Below are 18,056 nucleotides of genomic sequence, written 5' to 3'. Positions count from 1 at the left end.
GGTGTCTGGCTAAATATACATATTATGCTCATCAAACTGCCTGGCCAGCACTTCTCTTACTGTTCATATCCATATATTAATGCTACTCTCACTTTTGGTTAGAGAAGCTTCTCTTTTCAGATGGCAGGGACTTTGGGATGACTCAGAAGGCACCATAGTGCTAAGAAGAAGTGACAGAGGAGTGCTCAGCATTGAGACATCTCTATTCCACCTTCCAAGGCTCAGGGTCCATTGTAAAAAAGGTGGCAGAAAGAATGTAAGAGCCGACAGAAGGGTAGAACTCCATCAGCGCACTCTTCTGGACATAAAATGGCCTGGATATCCATGATCACACAGTGCCTGAACTACCTACACAAGACCATCATAATAGGAGGAAAAGATGATGACATCAAAATAAAAAAGAGAATGATTGAGAGGGGGAGGGGATATGATAGAGATATTATAGAAGCTGTCAATTAAAAATAAAGAAGAATGCCGGGTGTGGTGGCGCACGCCTTTAATCCCAGCACTCAGGAGGCAGAGGTAAGAGGATTGCTGTGAGTTTGAGAGGCCACCCTGAGACTACATAGTAAATTCCAGGTCAGCCTGGGCTAGAGTGAGACCCTACCTCAAAAAACAAAAAACAAAAAAAAAAAACAAAAAAAAAAAAAAGAAGAAGGGCTGGAGGGATGGCTTAGTGGTGAAGGTGTTTACCTGCAAAGCCAAAGGACCCAGGTTCAATTGCCCAGGACCCACGTTAGCCAGATACATAAGGTGGCCCATGTTTCTGAAATTCATTTGCAGTGGCTGGAGGCCATGGTGTTCCCATTCTCTCTCTCTCAAAAATAAAAATTAAATTAAAAAAAAATGGAGCTTAAGAGATGACTCAATGGTTAAGGTGCTAACCTGCAAAGCCTAATGACCTGGGTGCAATTCCCCACTTCCCATGTAAAGCAAGATGCACAAAACGGCACCCACGTAAAGCCTGATGCAGAGGGTGGCACATGCACCTGAGTTCATCTGCAGTGGCTAGATGTCCTTGTGTGCCCATTTTTTTTTCTCTCTGCTTGCAAATAAATTGATTAATTAACAAATTTAAAAACAATCGTTTTTTGTTGTTTTTGAGGTAAGGTCTCATTGTAGCTCAAGCTGACCTGGAACTCATTCTGTAGTGCCAGGCTGGCCTTGAACTCATAGCAATCCTTCTACCTCTGTCTTTCCAGTGCTGGGATTAAAGGCATGTGCAACCATGCCTGGCTACAATGAGTTTTTTGAAAAAATATTTTTATTCATTTATTTAAAAGGAGAGAGAAAAAGAAAAAAAAGAGGAGAGAGAGAGAATTGGCAGAACAGGGCCTCCTGCCATTGCAAATGAACTCCAAATGCCTAAGTCACTTTGTACACTTGGCTGTATGTGGATATTGGGGAATCGAACCCAGGCTGTCAGGCTTTGCATGCAAATGTCTTTAACTGTTGAGACATCTCTCCAGCCCTGAGTTAGTTTTATTTTAATCTCCAAGCAGAACTTCACTGACATTTTTATTACCTGCTTTTTCTGTACGAGAAATAAAGTTCAATATTTAGACAATTGTCACAGCTAAAATGAAAATCTGTCAGTCATTTTTACCTGCTTCCTTAGCTAGCTCCAGGCAGTGGTGCCTCTGTTCAAATTCTGTTACACCTTCCAAAAATAATGCATACTGGGCAACAGCAAGGTCTTGAGGCAAATGACAGGTATAAAATGCAATGAGATTTGTATGTTTCTCATTTATTAAAAGCTAAGAAATAGAAAAAAAAGACCAGAGTAGATTAGTAATAAGTTAGTAGTGCTTTGAAATTTACTTTAAAACTTCAAATATATTTAGGAGAGACTCAGACATGGATTTGTGCTAATAAAAATGATTTTAAATTCCAAAGATGAATTTAGGATAACTCAAAGATCTATGGATTCTGATGATTTACTTACCAGTGGGTATTAAAATACTATCATCCTGATTTGTTTTCATTGAAATAGAAAAAGAATCAAACTGTAGATTTAAAAAGTTTACCTGTATATATGTCTTTAAAACATCAATAGAAACTTCTTCCTTAATAGGAAAAAAAAGGACATAATTCAATTCTAAGTACAACTGCTTATAAGTACCAATAATAAAATTTCAAATGAAAATCTACTTTTAAATGACTTAAGAAATTTAGTATCCACCAGGATAAGTACTTAGCAAAGCTCACGCATTGCCTGATTCCATGATTTCATGATTCCTGATTCAATTAATATACATCTTTAAAAAATGTAGGGAGTTACTAGTTACATTTTATAAATAAACAAAGATGTTATTTACCCAGGATTATATAGCTAGAAGTTGCTGAATAAGAATTTGAACTCAAGATTTTTACTTTAAAGCTCAAGTTTTCCTTTCTTTCTTTCTTTTTGGCCTGTATGTATGTATGTATGTATGTATGTATGCATGCATGTATGTATGTATGCATGTATGTGTGTGTCTTTAATGTGGTATGTGTGTCTATGAACATGTATGTACCCTTGCAGTACCCTATGCATTCGCCTGTGGTGTGTGCCTGTGGCCTGGAAGGACGTGTCAGTACAGATCCTGGAGTTTGCTGTTCCCCACACCCCCAACAAGCTCTATCTGTTCTCGGTCTCTGCCTCCCTGTGGGACTAGGGTTATAGGTACACATGGCCATACTCAGCTGGTAAGTGGGTCCTAGAGATTCAAATTCAGGTGGCCAGGGACCCTCATGTTTGCACAGGAAGTGCTCTTAATTGCGAAGTCATTTCTCTAGCCCCTTAAACTTTCAACTGCTCTGTCATTCTGCTTTTACATATAGTCTGACCAAAATGTTATCAAACATTTAGGAAAAAACATTAAAATCTCACATAGAAATTAATTTGGTCCAGTTAGCTTTTGCCTCCATGATTTGAAGTTGCATAGCGGTGTAGAACAAATTCTTAAAAATCCGGCTGGTATGGTGGCTCACATCTTTAATCCCAGCACTCGGGAGGCAAAGGGAGGAGGATCACTGTGAGTTCTAGGTCACCCTGAGACTATACAGCTATACAGTGAATTCCAGGTCTGCATGGGCTAGAGTAAGACCCTACCTCAAACAACAACAGAAAGAAGACCAGGTAACTCAGGGCTGGAGAGATGGCTCAGTGGTTAAGGTACTTGCCTGCAAAGCCTAAGGACCTGGGTTTGATACCCCAGTACCCACATAAAGGCAGATGCACAAGGTGGCACATGAATCTTGGAGTGCATCTGCAGTAGCTAGAGGTCCTGGCATGTCCACTGTCTCTCTGTATCTGTCTTTTTCTCTCTCCCTCAAATAAATAAAATATATATATGTTTAAAATCGGGTAACTGGGGCTGGGGAAATAATGGTTCAGTGGCTAAAGGTGCTTGCTTGCAAAGCATGAGAACCTAGGCTCAATTCACCAATATCCATGTAAAGCCAGATATACAACATTGTACATAAGTCTGGAGTTACTTTGCAGTGGCGGGAAGCCCTGGTGCGACCATATTCATAAATAAATAAATGGGTAACTATCAGCATTCTGTGGCCACAGACTTGAACTTCACAGGGTCACTCACAGTGTGTTACCTTGGGATGACCCTATAAGATTATACAGAAGACTTCTGCACACTCATCACTAGTTCTAGAAGGCAACAATACAAGTCATGTGTTTTCCTGGTGCTAGGTACTTAACATCAACCGTACAGAACAAAAACTGCTCATTTTTCTTACCTTGGTCTGTAGTCCCAGAGAGCGGAAAAACAAAACGAGATGAGTCATGAAGCGCAGAAGGTGTCCAGGTAGATTGTTTTTGCTTTTGGAAAGCCATCTGCTGAACTCATCCATCAAACCTAGATACCATCAGCGCAAAGATTCAGCAAGAATAAAATCAGGAGAAAAATCAGTATTACCAAGAACACTTACCTCACTCCTATGATGCTAGAAAGTCACTGTCTCATAGCTAACAGCCATCATATAACTCTCTATACCTTCTTACACAGACTGGCTTAAATTCAAATTTTACTTTACAGTAACTTAGTTGCATTCAAGTAGGTAGGTGTTTATAAAGATTAAAGATGTACTGAGTTATACGTACTGTTTTGGTGACTTTTACAAAAATTACTATGAAAAAATAAACTCAGACAAAGTAAAACAAAACCGTATCTTACCATCAATGTCTCCCAGGATAAGAAATTTTTGAACTATATGATAATGCTCTTGATTCTCTTCCAGAACTCTCTGAAGGGACACAAGCATAGCTGGAAATGAAAGGCCTTGGGAGGAGCAAAACAAAGTATAGCACAAAAGGACGACATCGTAACAATACACTCAAGCCTTACAAGTCCAGGGCAGGTATCACCTCTGGTTTAACAATTCGATTTGGGAATGTTACAACTAACTATTCTTTACATTTTATTCTTGTTGACATTGGCACACCATGATTAATCACAAAGGGAGGACTCTTGAGAATAAGCAAAATAAACTACAAGATTTCTCTGAACTCAGCAGGAGTGCTTAAATCTTTCTTTGGGTATTTTCTTTTTCACCAAGAGCCACAAAATAAAGCAGGAAGCAGATACAGAGTAGAGCAAACTAAGTAACAAGCAGCTGGACTTTTGAAAAGTCAGTCATTTTTTGGTCAAATATATTTTAATTTTTACTCAGGAAGTCTATTTTCTTTCAATATTGATTTTTTTTACATTAAATCTTTCTTTAGGGGGACTGGAGAGATGGCTTAGTGGGTAAGGCGCTTGCCTGCAAAGCCTAAGGACTCTGGTTCGATTCTCCCAGAACCCACGTAAGCCAAACGTACATGGTAGCACACATGTCTGCAATAGTTGGAGGCCCTGGTGTATCCATTTTCTCTCATAAATAAATTAAAATATATGTGTGTGTGCGCACACACACACGCCAGGTGTGGTGGCATATACCTTTAATCCCAGCTCTTGGGAGGCAGAGGTAAGAGGATCGCTGTGAGTTCAAGGTCACCCTGAGACTACAAAGTGAATTCCAGGTCAGCCTGGGCTAAAGACCTTACCTCGAAAAACAAAAAGGCAAAAAAAAAAAAAAAAAAAAAAAGAAAGAAAGAAAGATAGAAAGAAGACAACTTTCTCTACGGCTGGGCATGGCGGTGCACATCTTTAATCCCAGCACTCAGGAAACTAAGTAGTTAGAGGATCACTGTGAATTCTAAGACACCCTGGGCTAGAATGATACCCTACCTCAAACAAATAACCCCCCCCCCCAAAAAAAAACAAAGCTTTCTCTACCTGGAATTTAGCTTATCTACAAGGCATTATTAGCATTCTGCTTTGCTTTCTTCCAGATGGAAAGCCAGTTACACCAGGACATCTACTTTATACATTGTGTTTCCTCTGAAATCAAAGGTTACCACTGACAACAAGCTCTCAGATATTCTGGTTCTTATTTGAACTCTGTGCTCCACTGACCTATTTATTCCTGTGCCAACTCTACACTGTTTTTTCTTTATTGAACAAGGGATCTTTAATAAGTAAAGTACCCTTTAATGTTTTTCAAAAGTGTTGGCTATAAGCTAGGCGTGGTGGCGCATGCCTTTAATCCCAGCACTCGGGAGGCAGAGGTAGGAGGATTGCTGTGAGTTTGAGGCTACCCTGAGACTCCATAGTGAATTCCAGGTCAGCCTGGGCTAGAGTAAGAGTGAGACCCTACTTCGAAAACCAGAAAGAAAAAAAAAAAAGTGTTGGCTATTCTTATTCTTCTTGGAAATTTTATCTGGAAAGACTCTCCCAAAGTATAATATTCCTGTTAGTTTTAGAATAATTAGTATTTCTAAATATTCTTGTATGGAAAAATGTTAGAATTTTTTTCATACTTTATGTCTTCCAGTAAGAGTCTCTTGTTTTTTTCTTTTTTAGATAGAGTCTCACTCTAGCCCAGGCTGACCTAGAATTCGCTATGTAATATCAGGGTGGCCTCGAACCCTCAAACTCACAGCAATCCTATCTCTGCCTCCCAAGTACAGGGATTAAAGGCATGTGCCACCATGCCCAGCTTTTTTTTTTTTTTTTTTAATTAGAGTCTTGCTCTCTTTGTTTTCATTCATTCACTGAAATGAGAGTCTTGGGAAATGGAGAGCTATATTTTGTTAACACATACAGGATGGCTATGCAGTTTTGTAACCGTCATATATTTAGCTATCTTAATAAATTATCAGTCCTAGTAACTTAGTCTTAAATTTTTTTTTTTTTCTTTGAGACAGGGTCTCATATAGCCCAGGCTGGCTTCAAACTTGCTATATAACCAGGATGACCTTGAACTTCAGATACACCTGCTTAACCTCCTGACTGTGGGGATTACAGGTATGTGCCACCACATCCGGTTTTCAGACTTACATTTCTATCATATATAAAAGTTCTCTTCTGTGATATGTGTGTACACATGCATGTGCATATGTGGGGAGCCAGAGGACAAGTTTGGATGTCAGTCTCAGGAACATTGTCTATTTGTTTTATTTTGAGGCAAGCCCAACAGACTGGCCTTTCTTTTTTCCTTTCAATTTTATTTGTTTATTTGAGAGAGCATGAGAGGGAAAGAGGCAGACAGAGAGAGAGAGAGAGAAAAAAAAAAAAAGAATGCACACGCCAGGGCCTTCAAAAACTGCAAATGAACTCCAGATGCATGTGCCACCTTGTGCATCTGGCTTACATGGGTCCTGGGGAATTGAACAAAGGTCCTTTGGCTTTGCAGGCAAACACCTTAACCAATAAGCCACCTCTCCAGCCCTGGCCTTTTTTTTTTTAATGCATGAGAATGAGAATGAGAGTGAGAGAGACAGAAAGAAAGAGAGAGAGAGAATTGGTGCACCAGGGTGTCAGCCACTGCAACTGAACTTGTGCGCCCCTTGTGTGCATGCGCAACCTTGTACGCTTGCACCACTGCATCTGGAGCCGCCTCTCCAGCTCCTGTCCACTTCTTTTTCATACAGGGCTTCTCAGTAGCCTGGAGCTCACAATTACGTTAGCTAATTAAAGAGCTGGAGGGGCCGAACACGGTGGCGCCGTCTTTAGTGCCAGCACTCAGGAGGCAGAGGTAGGAGGATCACTGTGAGTTCCAGGCTACTCTGAGACTACATAGTTAATTTCAGGTCAGCCTGGGCCAGAGTGAAACCCTACCTCGAAAAACCAAAAAAAAAAGAAATTGCTGGAGGGATCTGAGCCTTTTCTTTCACAACATTGGGATGACAAGCACATGCCACCATACCTGGCATTTTACACAAGCACTGGGGATACAATTCAGGTCCTAAAGATTGCACAGCAATCATGTACCCAATGAGGTAGCTCCCCAACAACCTTCCTGTGGTATTTATGTCCCTCCCTTGACTCGCTTTTATTTTTATTAAATATTTATTTATTTTAGACAGAGGAGAGCCAAGGCCTCTAGCCACTGGAAATGAACTCCACAGGCATACACCACCATGTGCATCTGGTTTATGTAAGATTCTGGGGAATCAAACCTGGATTCTTACGCTTCAAAGGCACACACTTTAACTCTAAGCCCCTTGTTTTTATTTTTAAAATCTCAATTTCTTTTTCTTTTTTTTTTTTGAGGTAGGGTCTCACTCTACCCCAGGTTAACCTGATACTCACTTTGTAATCCCAGACTGGCCTTGAACTCACAGAGCTCCTCCTACCTCTGCCTCCCAAGTGCTGGGATTAAAGGCATGCACCACCACATCTGGCTGAAATCTTTTCTTTTTAAAGAACATATTTTTATTTATATATTTGTAAGCAGAGACAGAGAGAGAGAGAGAGAGAGAGAGGGAGGGAGAGAGAATATGAATATGAGAATGAGAAAGGGGAAAGGGGAAAGGGGTACACCAGGGCCTTTTGCCACTGGAAATGATTTCAGATACATGCACTTTGTGCACCTGGCTTTATGTGGGTACTGGGATCTGAACTTGAGTTGCCAGGCTTTGCAAGCAGAAATTTTTAACCACTGAGCCATCTCCTCAGCCCCCTTGACTTATTTAATATGTTAGAATCTCCTAAATAGCCAGGTGTGGTGATGCACGCCTTTGATCCCAGCACTCAGGAAGCTGAAGAAGGATTGCTGGGAATTCAAGACCAGTCTTAGACTACATAGCAAATTCTATGCCAGTCTGGGCTACAGTGAGACCCTACCTCAAAAAAGTAAAACACTGGGCTGGAGGGATGGCTTACTGGTTAAGGCGCTTGCCCACAAAGCCAAAGGACCCAGGTTTGATTCCCCAGGACCTAAATAAACCAGATGCATAAGGTGGCCCATGTGTCTGTAGTTTGCTTGCAGTGTCTGGAGGCCCTGGTGTGCCCATTCTCTCTCTCTCAATCTCTTTCTCTGACACTCTGTCAAATAAATAAATATTAAAGAAATTACTAAAAAGGTAAAAAATTAAAATTAAGATGAGGAGTTATATGATGTAGAAGACAAACTAATCTCAAATTTCTACAATGGACCATCTATACCATTTACTTGTAATTTTATTTATTTTTAAAAAAATATTTTATTACTAGAGAGAAAGAGAGACAATGGGCATGCCAGGGCCACTACCCCTGCAAACGAACTCCAGACACATGGGCCACCTTGAGCATCTGCTTATGTGGGTATTGGGGAAGCTCCTTAACTGCTAAGCCATCTCTGCAGCCCTGTTTTCTTATTTAAAACTATAAAGCCAGGTGTGATGGCATATACTTTTAATCTTAGCACTTAGGAGGCAGAGGAAGGAGGATTACCATGAACTCAAGGCCACCCATAGACTACATAGTGAATTCTAGGCCAGCCTGGGCTCAAGGAAGACCCTACCTCAAAAACACAAAACAAACTATATATATATATGTATATGCATATGTGTGTATATGTATGTATATGTGTGTGTGTATACATATACATGCACACACACACACACACATATACACATTGTGTGTGTGTGTGTGTGTGTGTGTGTGTGTAACTTTTATTTCTTTTTCTTTTGGTTTTGGTTGAGACAGGATCTCATCATGCAGCTCAGGCTGGTTACATATTCATGGCAATCCTCTTGCCTTAGTCTCCCTTGTGGTGGGATTACAAGTGTGAGATAGCCACTACACCCAGCTCAAGCAATACTATTTTCTTTCTTTCTTTTTTAAAAATCATATCTTATTCTGATAACAGGTAAGGACAAAATAAGAAAGGATAACAAAGTTGCCAATCTTTTCACCCACTCCTACAACTGTATAATATTTATATCTATTCATAGGTGCAACTAACATTTACCTTTTTATCAGTAGCTTGAAGTTCCTCAAAAACCTTTTCTAACGTCCAACTTTAAAAGAAGAAAAGGGAAGGGAGATAATATTAATAATATGAAAAGGGTGCTGTAAAATTAAATGAAAAAGCACAGTATAACACACTCACTTTACTTCTGAATACTCTCTAGGGAGCTCTTCTGTTTCGTCCATAGTCATTACTGACGTCTGAATCTCCTGTTCCACCAGACTGTCCACCATCACTCGGAAATAGGCCCACACTGTGTCTTCCCAGGTGTCACAGACAGGAAGAAGCTTGTTCACCATTTCCAAACAGAAACAAAGACACAGTCAACAAAAACAACAGGAAAGCCGGGTGTGGTAGAACATGCCTTTAACCCCAGCACTCGGGAGGTAAGAGGGAGGAGGATCACCATGAGGACCGAGACCACCCTGAGAGTACAGCCTGGGCTAGAGTGAGACCCTACCTTGAAAACAAAACAAAACAAAACAAAAAAATAGGAAAGACAATTATATACATTGATATCAACTTACAAGCCACCTTATACTGACATAAACCATTACAGATTTTAAAAAATCTCACCAAATAACCCTAACAAACCATAACTTATGTAAAACTATAACTTTTTCTTGAGACATGATCTCATGTAGCCCAGAATGGCCTCCAACTCACTATGTAGCTGAACAGCACTGTGAACTTTTTTTTTATTTGCAAGCAGAGCTAGAGACAGAGAGAGAGAGAGAGAAAGAAAAAGAGAGAAAATGGGCATGCAACGGTCTCTAGCCACTGCAAACAAATTCTAGATGCATGTACCATTTTGTGCATCTGTTTTATGTGGGTACTGGGGAATTGAACTCAAGTTGCTGTTTTGCAGGCAAGAACCTTAACCACTGAGTCATCTCTCCAGCCCACTCTTCAACTTTTTTTTAAAAGAAATATTTTATTTATTTATTTCAAAGAGAGAAGAAGAGGAAGATAGAATGGGCCTTCAGCCACTGCAAACAAACTCCAGATGTATGCGCCACATTGTTCATCTGGGTCCTGGGGAATTGAACTTGGGTATTGGGAATTGAACTTGGGTATTGGCTTTGCAGGCAAGTACTTTAACCACTAAGCAATCTCTCCAGTGGCCCAATCTTCAACTTAAAAAAAAATATTCTTTAGCTGGGCATGGTGGCACTTGCCTTTAATCCCAGCACTTGGGAGACAGAGGTAGGAGGACTGCCATGAGTTCAAGGCCATCCTGAGACTACATAGTGAATTCTAGGTCAGTCTGGCCTACAGTGAAACCCTACCTCAAAAAAACAAAACAAACAAACAAACGAACAAACATATATATATTGCAAAGAACTCCAGACACATATGCCACCTCGTGCATCTGGCTTACATGGGTCCTGAGGAATTGAACCTGGGGCTCTTTAGCTTTGTAGGCAAGACCCTTAACTACTAAACTACTTCTACAACCATTTAATTTTTTTTTGTTGTTGTTGTTTGTTTTTGAAGTAGGGTTTCACTCTAGTCCAGGCTGACTAGGAATTCACTATTTACTCTCATGGTGGCCTTGAACTCATGGTGATCCTCCTACCTCTGCCTCCCAAGTGCTGGGACTAATGATGCACTCCACCACACCCAGCTCCACTTAACTTTTAAAAAAGATATTATTTTCCCAGGCATGGTGGTGCATGCTTTTAATCCCAGCACTGGGTAGGCAGAGGTAAGAGGATTACTATGAGTTCGAGGCCACCCTGAGACTACATAGTTAATTCCAGGTCAGTGTGGACAATAGCAAGACCCTACCTCAGAATGGGCATGCCAGGGCCTCTAGCTGCTGCAAATGAAGTACAGATGCATGCACCACTTTGTGCAGCTGGCTGTATGCAGGTGCTGGGGAATCAAACCTGGATCATTAGGCTTTGCAGGCAAACACCTTAACCGCTAAGCTATCTCTCCAGTGCCCACCCTGCCCATCTTGAACTTTTTTTTTTAAATTTATTTATTTATTTATTTATTTTATTTTTTAAAAATTATTTATTTATTTATTTATTTAAGAGCAACAGACTCAGAGAGAAAGACAGATAGAGGGAGAGAGAGAATGGGCGCACCAGGGCTTCCAGCCACTGCAAACGAACTCCAGACGCGTGCGCCCCCTTGTGCATCTGGCTAACGTGGGACCTGGGGAACCGAGCCTCGAACCGGGGTCCTTAGGCTTCACAGGCCAGCGCTTAACCGCTAAGCCATCTCTCCAGCCCCCATCTTGAACTTTTGATCAGCCTGTCCTATCTCAAGAATGCTGGTATGACTGGCATGTCTGGGGATAAAATCAAGGGCTTTGTGCATGATAGGCAAGCACTGTATAAACTGAGCTATATCTCCAGCCCCAAACTATAACTTCTAAGAAATTTGAACTATTAAGATTTTTCTTCTCTACCAAATTCACAATACATCAATTTTGCATGTTAATACCAGATGGTGCTTCAATTAACTACAGGACCCTTCAAAACAGTTATAAAATTCAGGGGACAAAGAACTATAAGAAACAGATGTGTGAGCTGGAGAGCTGGCTCAGCAGTTAAAGGTGCTTGCTTGCAAAGCCTAATGGCTCAGGTTCAATTCCCCAAATACCCACATAAAGCCTGATGCACAAATGGTGCATGCTCTCTCTCAAATAAATAAATACAAAAAAAAAAAAAATCAAGGGAAGAAACACATTATGTGTAAAATAATCCAAGCAGTCACTGTGCATTAGTAATATATTACACACCCAGCTAATCAGCAATTCTTAATAAGAAATAAGTACCAAGTAAGGTGGTATAAACCTGTAACCCCTGCAGTGGGGGGCTGAAGCATGAGGATCTTGAGGCCAGCCGGGGACTACAGAGTGAATTCCAGGTCAGCCTGGGCTAGAGGGAGACCCTACCTCATAAAACCAAAAGAACACAAACACACCAAAGCGTAAAAATCATGCATCTATAAGATACATCTTTAGTGGTTTGATTCAGGTGTCCCCATAAACTTAGGTGTTCTGAATGCTAGGTTCCCAGCTGATGGAGATATGGGAATTAACGCCTCCTAGAGGCAGTGCATTATTGGGGGCAGGCTTATGGGTATTACAGCCAGCTTCCCCTTGCCAGTGTTTGACACATTCTCCTGTTCCTGTTCACCTCATGTTGGCCAGGAGGTGTCCACCCTCTGCTCATGCCATTGTTCCCCCTCGAGTCTGTAAGCCAAAATAAACCTTTTTTTCCCACAAGCTGCTCTTGGGTGATTTCTGCCAGCAATACACACCTGACTGTAACAACATCAGAATTAGCAGATTTTTCATGCCTTTAATCCCAGCACTTGGGAAGCTAAGGGAGGAGATTACAGTGAGTTCAAGGCCAGCATGAACTAAAAAGTTCCAGGTTAGCCTGGGTTAAACTGAGACCCTGCTTCAAAATAATAAAAGTAAAAAATAAGCAGTTTCTCACTTTTCTGTTCGATGATCTTTAGCATTGCTACATTTAGAAAGTAGCTTAAGTTTATTAGAATATCTGGTTTATTCCACAGAGAAGTTAAATATTCAAAGACTGCATACCTGCTTGAGATTTCCACTTAATGCTGCATAAATTGCTCTTTCATACTTATTAAACAGCTCCTAAAATACAACAAATATAAACATATTTGAAACAATTATTTTTCTTAGTATGTTATGTAATCTAGAATTTCATTTTTTTCTAGAGTAAACCTATTCACTTGATAGTTTCTAAATGTTAAAGATCTAACGGGAAGAAAGCCTCGTAGTTTGATAATACCAAAACCTTCAGGAAAAAGTGAAACATTTAAATTTCAGAGTGAAAGCAGGACCAACTATAATGATAATGGATGTTTTGACTTATAATCCCATTTGATTCCCAACAGACCATGTCTGTTTTTTTTTTTAAATACGTTATGTTTATTTATTTGAGACAGGGAGAGGGAGAGAGGGGGAAAGAGAGGGGACACATCAGGGCTTCTAGTCACTGCAAATAAACTCCAGACGCCTGTGCCACCTTGTGTATCTGGTTTATGTGGGTACTGAGGAATTAAGCCTGGGACCTTAGGCTTCACAGACAAGAAAAGCCTTAACCCCTGGGCCATCTCTCCAGCCCTGTTTTTTTCTCTCACAATGTTTCTACATTTTTGATGTGTCTCTGCTGCTGACCAAGAACATCATCACAACAAAGCGGGTATTAGCTCACCTCTGATTGCTTGGCAGACCAAGCATTACACTGTCCCTTTTTAGTTTAAGGCTTTGTTATGGCATTTCCAGATTTCCTATCAAACAAGGGACTCCAGAGAATCTCATTAAGTAAGTGAGTCCACCTCTGTCTTCTGTTTCTAGTCAGAGGTCCTAACCAGTGTTGCCTCTTATTTTCCTTTCCTATTAATACTGCTCTACACCAGGATCTTATATTTAGTGGCTGAGTAATTTGAATAGGTTCCTAGTTGCCTACTATGACTTTAATACCTTCAATTCATTTTTCCCTGTCATGTTAACCTGAAAACACTTGTGCCATGTGATCTTAACTTCATAACCAACTCACAAATCAAATTCCAGTTTTTTTCCAAAATGAAGCACCAAATCTATTTTATTTATGTATGTCTTATTTGGCAGATATGAAATTGTTATAATTTTCACTGACATTTATCTTTTTATATTTCACTGAATGAATTTCTACAGTATTTTCTCTTACTCCACTTACCACAAGTCCTGTGACTGGTCTGCACAATGTCGCATGGGAATACATGGCTCGTCAGAACAGAACTGACCAAATCTCCTGTTATGGAAGTTAGGCCTCAAGCTTCAGCCAGTGTTTTGCTTTAAATTCGCCTTTCTATTTTTGTATTTTGCCAGTGGTCAGTTTTTAGTACTTGTACTTGGTGTCGGAACAATTCTGTTAAGTAGTCAAGCCTATTCTTTTTTTTTAAATTCCTTCAAGATAGTGCCTTACTCTAGACCAGGCTGACCTGGAAATCACTATATAATCTCAGGCTGGCATCAAACTCACAGTGATCCTCCTACCTCTACCTCCCAAGGGCTGGGATTAAAGGCATGTGCCACCACATCTGACATCATCAAGCCTATTCTTAATCTCATTAGAACATCTCTGAAAATAGGAACTTTAGCCTCCTGCAACACTTCCTCATCAGTGGCCTTTACTTAATTACAATGGTATTAAAATCAGTATCTGTGAATATTTTATTTCTTACATCTTCTGCCATTCTCCAACAACTAATTTTCCAAATTCTTCTATATGGATTCCCTTCAACAGGTTCTAGTTCTGTTCCTATAAAAGAGCAAAAGAAAATTTATCATTTAAAATGAAATCTTTTTTCAGTCACTTCTATGAAGAAAGGCTAACATTGACTCAGACTAGTATTTAAAACTAAACACTTTCTGGGGCTGGAGAGCTGACTCTGTGGTTAAAGGCCTTTGCTTGCAAAGCCCGATGACTTGGGTCCGATTCCCCAGTACCCACATAAAGCCAGATGAACCAAGTGGCGTGTATGTCTGTAGTCTGTTTACAGCAACAGGAGGCCCTGGCATGCCCATATTCACTTTCTTTTAAAAAACTTTATTATTTAAATAAATATATTTGTGTGTGTGTGAGAGAAAGAGAGAGAGAGAGAATGGGTGCACCAGGGCCTCTAGCCACTGCAAATGAACTACAGACACATGTGGCATCTTGGCACCTGGCTTTACATGCATACTGGGGAATTGAACCTGAGTCTTTTTTTATTGTTGTTTTTTTGAGGTAGGGTCTCACTCTGGCCCAGACTGACCTGGAATTCACTATGGAGTCTCAGAGTGGGCTTGAACTCACAGTGATCCTCCTACCTCTGCCTCCCGAGTGCTGGGATTAAAGGCGTGCGCCACCACGCCCGGCTGAACCTGGGTCTTTAGGCTTTGCATGCAAGTGCCTTAACGGCTGAGCCATCTCTCCACCACCTGCTTCTTTCTTTTTCTCTCAAATAAATTAAAATAAAAATTAATGGAGCTAAACCTTTTCATCCCTAAATCTCAGAACAAAATGTGTCATACCTCCATTAACATTAGGGTCATGATACAATTTCCAGCCTTCAAGTGTTGCAGCTCTCCATGCTTGACCGCAGCGTTTGCAGAGTCGTTGTGCCTTCAAAAACAAGAGTACTTTAGTGACATCACCAGAATAGTGCTGAATAGTACTTGTGCCTTCATATGACAGACAAGCCTTGCTAACCTATGGCACAAATGTCATAAAGGGTAATGCATGCTGGTAATAATGGCACTTCACTTGACTGATACATGCATTTCTTTCTGTAGTCACTGACTTTTTCATTTTCCTAATAATTTTTTTAAAAAAAGGAGAAAGAGAATAGGCGTGCCAGGGCTTCCAGACACTGCAAACGAACTCCAGACACATGCTCTTCCTTGTGCACCTAGCTTATGTAGGTCCTGAGGAATTGAACCAAGGTCCTTTGGCTTTGCAGGCAAACGCCTTAACCACTAAGCCATCTCTCCAGCCCCGTAATTCCTTTTCTTTTTATGTCAGGCTTACTAGTAGGTTCCTATGGCATCTGTGGCATTTAATTCCTCTAGAAATATATGAGAGCTCCATAACCCTTGATGACTGTAACAGTTTTTATAATGAGAAGGGTGCTATTACTCACAGTCCCCTGCTGGTATTTCCTTATGTTCAACATGAGCATGAAGAAACCTGAGCACCTTTAGGTGCCTAAATAGCATCACCCAGTGTCAGACTTATTTTGGATGCTTAAAAATGAGTAGAAATAACGAGGTTTATGCCTAGGCTATGCATTGCAGGATAGTGAGGCAAAGCTAGGCTTGATGAACTGCAGGGTCAGTGAGGGTGGATTCAGAAACACTCTCCGTGGGAAGACTGTGTTGATGGAGCATAGCTGGGGCCACAGAGACCTCTTCTACCTTGAGGGGTCTCCAACTTTGGAAATTAACAAGCAAGGTATTACATGATTTACCTCTTCTGTCATCCCAGCACGGATTAGTGTGAACAGGTATTTAAGTAATCTAATTTCATCTTCCCTATCCAGATCATCCAGGGGCATTTTCTGTCTAATGGGTGCATCTGGATCCTGTAAGAAACAACACATTATCAACTATACATCTTTTATGCCTTCCTTCATCCTATTTGTTTATTCAATCATTCAGTGCTGGGGACAAAACTCAATACACAGGACCTAGGCAACGAGCAACACTCCAGCTCTACACTTACAACATTTCAAAGATCACTGCATGATAAATATATCTGAAGCTCATATCTAGAAATAAATTCCTTTATATGTTAAAATTTATTTATTAACTTTATTTCAGAGAGAGAGAAAAAGGCAGATTAGAGAGAGCAAGAGAGTGAGAGAATGGGCACACCAGGGCCTTTGGCTGCTTCAAACGAACTCCAGATACATGTACTACCTTGTGTACCTGGCTTATCCTGGGGAACTGAACCTGGGTCCTTTGGGTTTGCAGGCAAGCACCTTAACCACTAAGCCATCTTCCCTGCCTCATTGGGTTTTTGTTGTTGTTTTTGTTTTTTTTCCAGCTGGGTCTCACTCTAGCTCAGGCTAACCTGAAATTCACTATGCATTCTCAGGGTGGCCTTGAACTCATAGTGATCCTCCTACCTCTGCCTCCCAGGTATTGAGATTAAAGACGTGCACCACCTTGCCTGGCTCCATTCTTTTTTTATTTGTTTTTGTTTTTCGAGGTAGGGTCTTGCTCTAGCCCAGGCTGACCTGCAACTCACTATATAGTCTCAGGGTGGCCTTGCACTCATGGCAATCTTCCTACCTCAGCCTCCCAAGTGCTAGGATTAAAGGGATGTGCCACCATGGGCGGCTTAATTTTTTTTTTTTTTTTTTTTCCCAACATAGGGTCTCATTCTTGCTCAGGCTAATCTGGAATTCACATGTAGTCTCAGGGTGGCCTCAAACTCACAGTGATCATCCTACCTCTGCCTCCCGAGTGCTGGGATTAAAGGCATGTGCCACCAAGCCAGACTTCCATTCATGTGTTTTTAAACATTTAGTATTAATAAACTGTTTTCACTTTACCAGCAAATAGCAAACATGATCTAAACAGTGACTTAAGACAGGAATAATTCTTCCAAACGTTACTGAGAGTATGGCAGTATGGACATCAGTTTAGAAAATGGAATGTAAGGCTGGAGAGATGACTTAGCAGTTAAGGCATTTGCCTGCAAAGCCAAAGGACTCAATTCCGTGGGACCCACATAAGCCAGATGCACAAGGTGACACATGTGTCTGAAGTTCATTTTCAGCAGCTGGAGGCCCCGGCACTCTCATTCTCTCTCTCTCTCAAAACCAAAATTACTATCTAAAAGAAGAAAAACTCTCAGCCTTAAAAAAAAAAAAAAAAATCATGATATTAGAAGACAACCTTCATTTCCAAGAAAACTTACCAATTCAGTGACCAGCAGACGGACACTCCCTATGTAAGAAGGCAGCTGCCGTTGTTTTAAGGTGTGAAGGGTATTTTCCCTGGGGAAAAAGTACCAATTAATTTGATAATTCCAATTCATGAATTTTCTAAAGCTATTACTTCCCAAAGGATATGATTTATTTGCTATTTAACTCTTTTAAACAATTATAAACTCCACAAAAGCACAGCCATACCTGTTGTGCTCACAATTTGAACAAAGTAAAAACTAAGTAAACATTTAAAGATTAATGAAGAAAATAATATTGACCTTAAAAATAAAAGCTTAGTGGGGCTGAGGAGATAGGACAGTAAA

General features: G+C 40.5%; 1 protein-coding gene across 2 annotated transcripts in view; it reads right to left on the bottom strand.

Annotated features, from left to right (window-relative positions):
* The window catches only part of Nup107 (nucleoporin 107), a 56,736-nt gene that overhangs the window by 12,708 nt on the left and 25,972 nt on the right, over window positions 1–18,056 (bottom strand). For both annotated transcript variants that reach the window (XM_045152421.1, XM_045152422.1), the window contains 11 exons: window positions 17,724–17,802; window positions 16,267–16,380; window positions 15,332–15,422; window positions 14,500–14,576; window positions 12,845–12,904; window positions 9,418–9,563; window positions 9,277–9,325; window positions 4,176–4,245; window positions 3,739–3,857; window positions 2,028–2,066; window positions 1,607–1,757 (listed from right to left, as the gene is read on the bottom strand). In XM_045152421.1, the coding sequence (XP_045008356.1) occupies window positions 1,607–1,757; window positions 2,028–2,066; window positions 3,739–3,857; window positions 4,176–4,245; window positions 9,277–9,325; window positions 9,418–9,563; window positions 12,845–12,904; window positions 14,500–14,576; window positions 15,332–15,422; window positions 16,267–16,380; window positions 17,724–17,802 (995 nt within the window). The remainder of the gene's footprint in view (window positions 1–1,606; window positions 1,758–2,027; window positions 2,067–3,738; window positions 3,858–4,175; window positions 4,246–9,276; window positions 9,326–9,417; window positions 9,564–12,844; window positions 12,905–14,499; window positions 14,577–15,331; window positions 15,423–16,266; window positions 16,381–17,723; window positions 17,803–18,056) is intronic.

Source organism: Jaculus jaculus, chromosome 6, assembly GCF_020740685.1.
Source record: "Jaculus jaculus isolate mJacJac1 chromosome 6, mJacJac1.mat.Y.cur, whole genome shotgun sequence".
NCBI lineage: Eukaryota > Metazoa > Chordata > Mammalia > Rodentia > Dipodidae > Jaculus > Jaculus jaculus.
The sequence above is the reverse complement of the archived record's forward strand: the minus strand, read 5'-3'. Positions and strand labels throughout refer to the sequence as shown.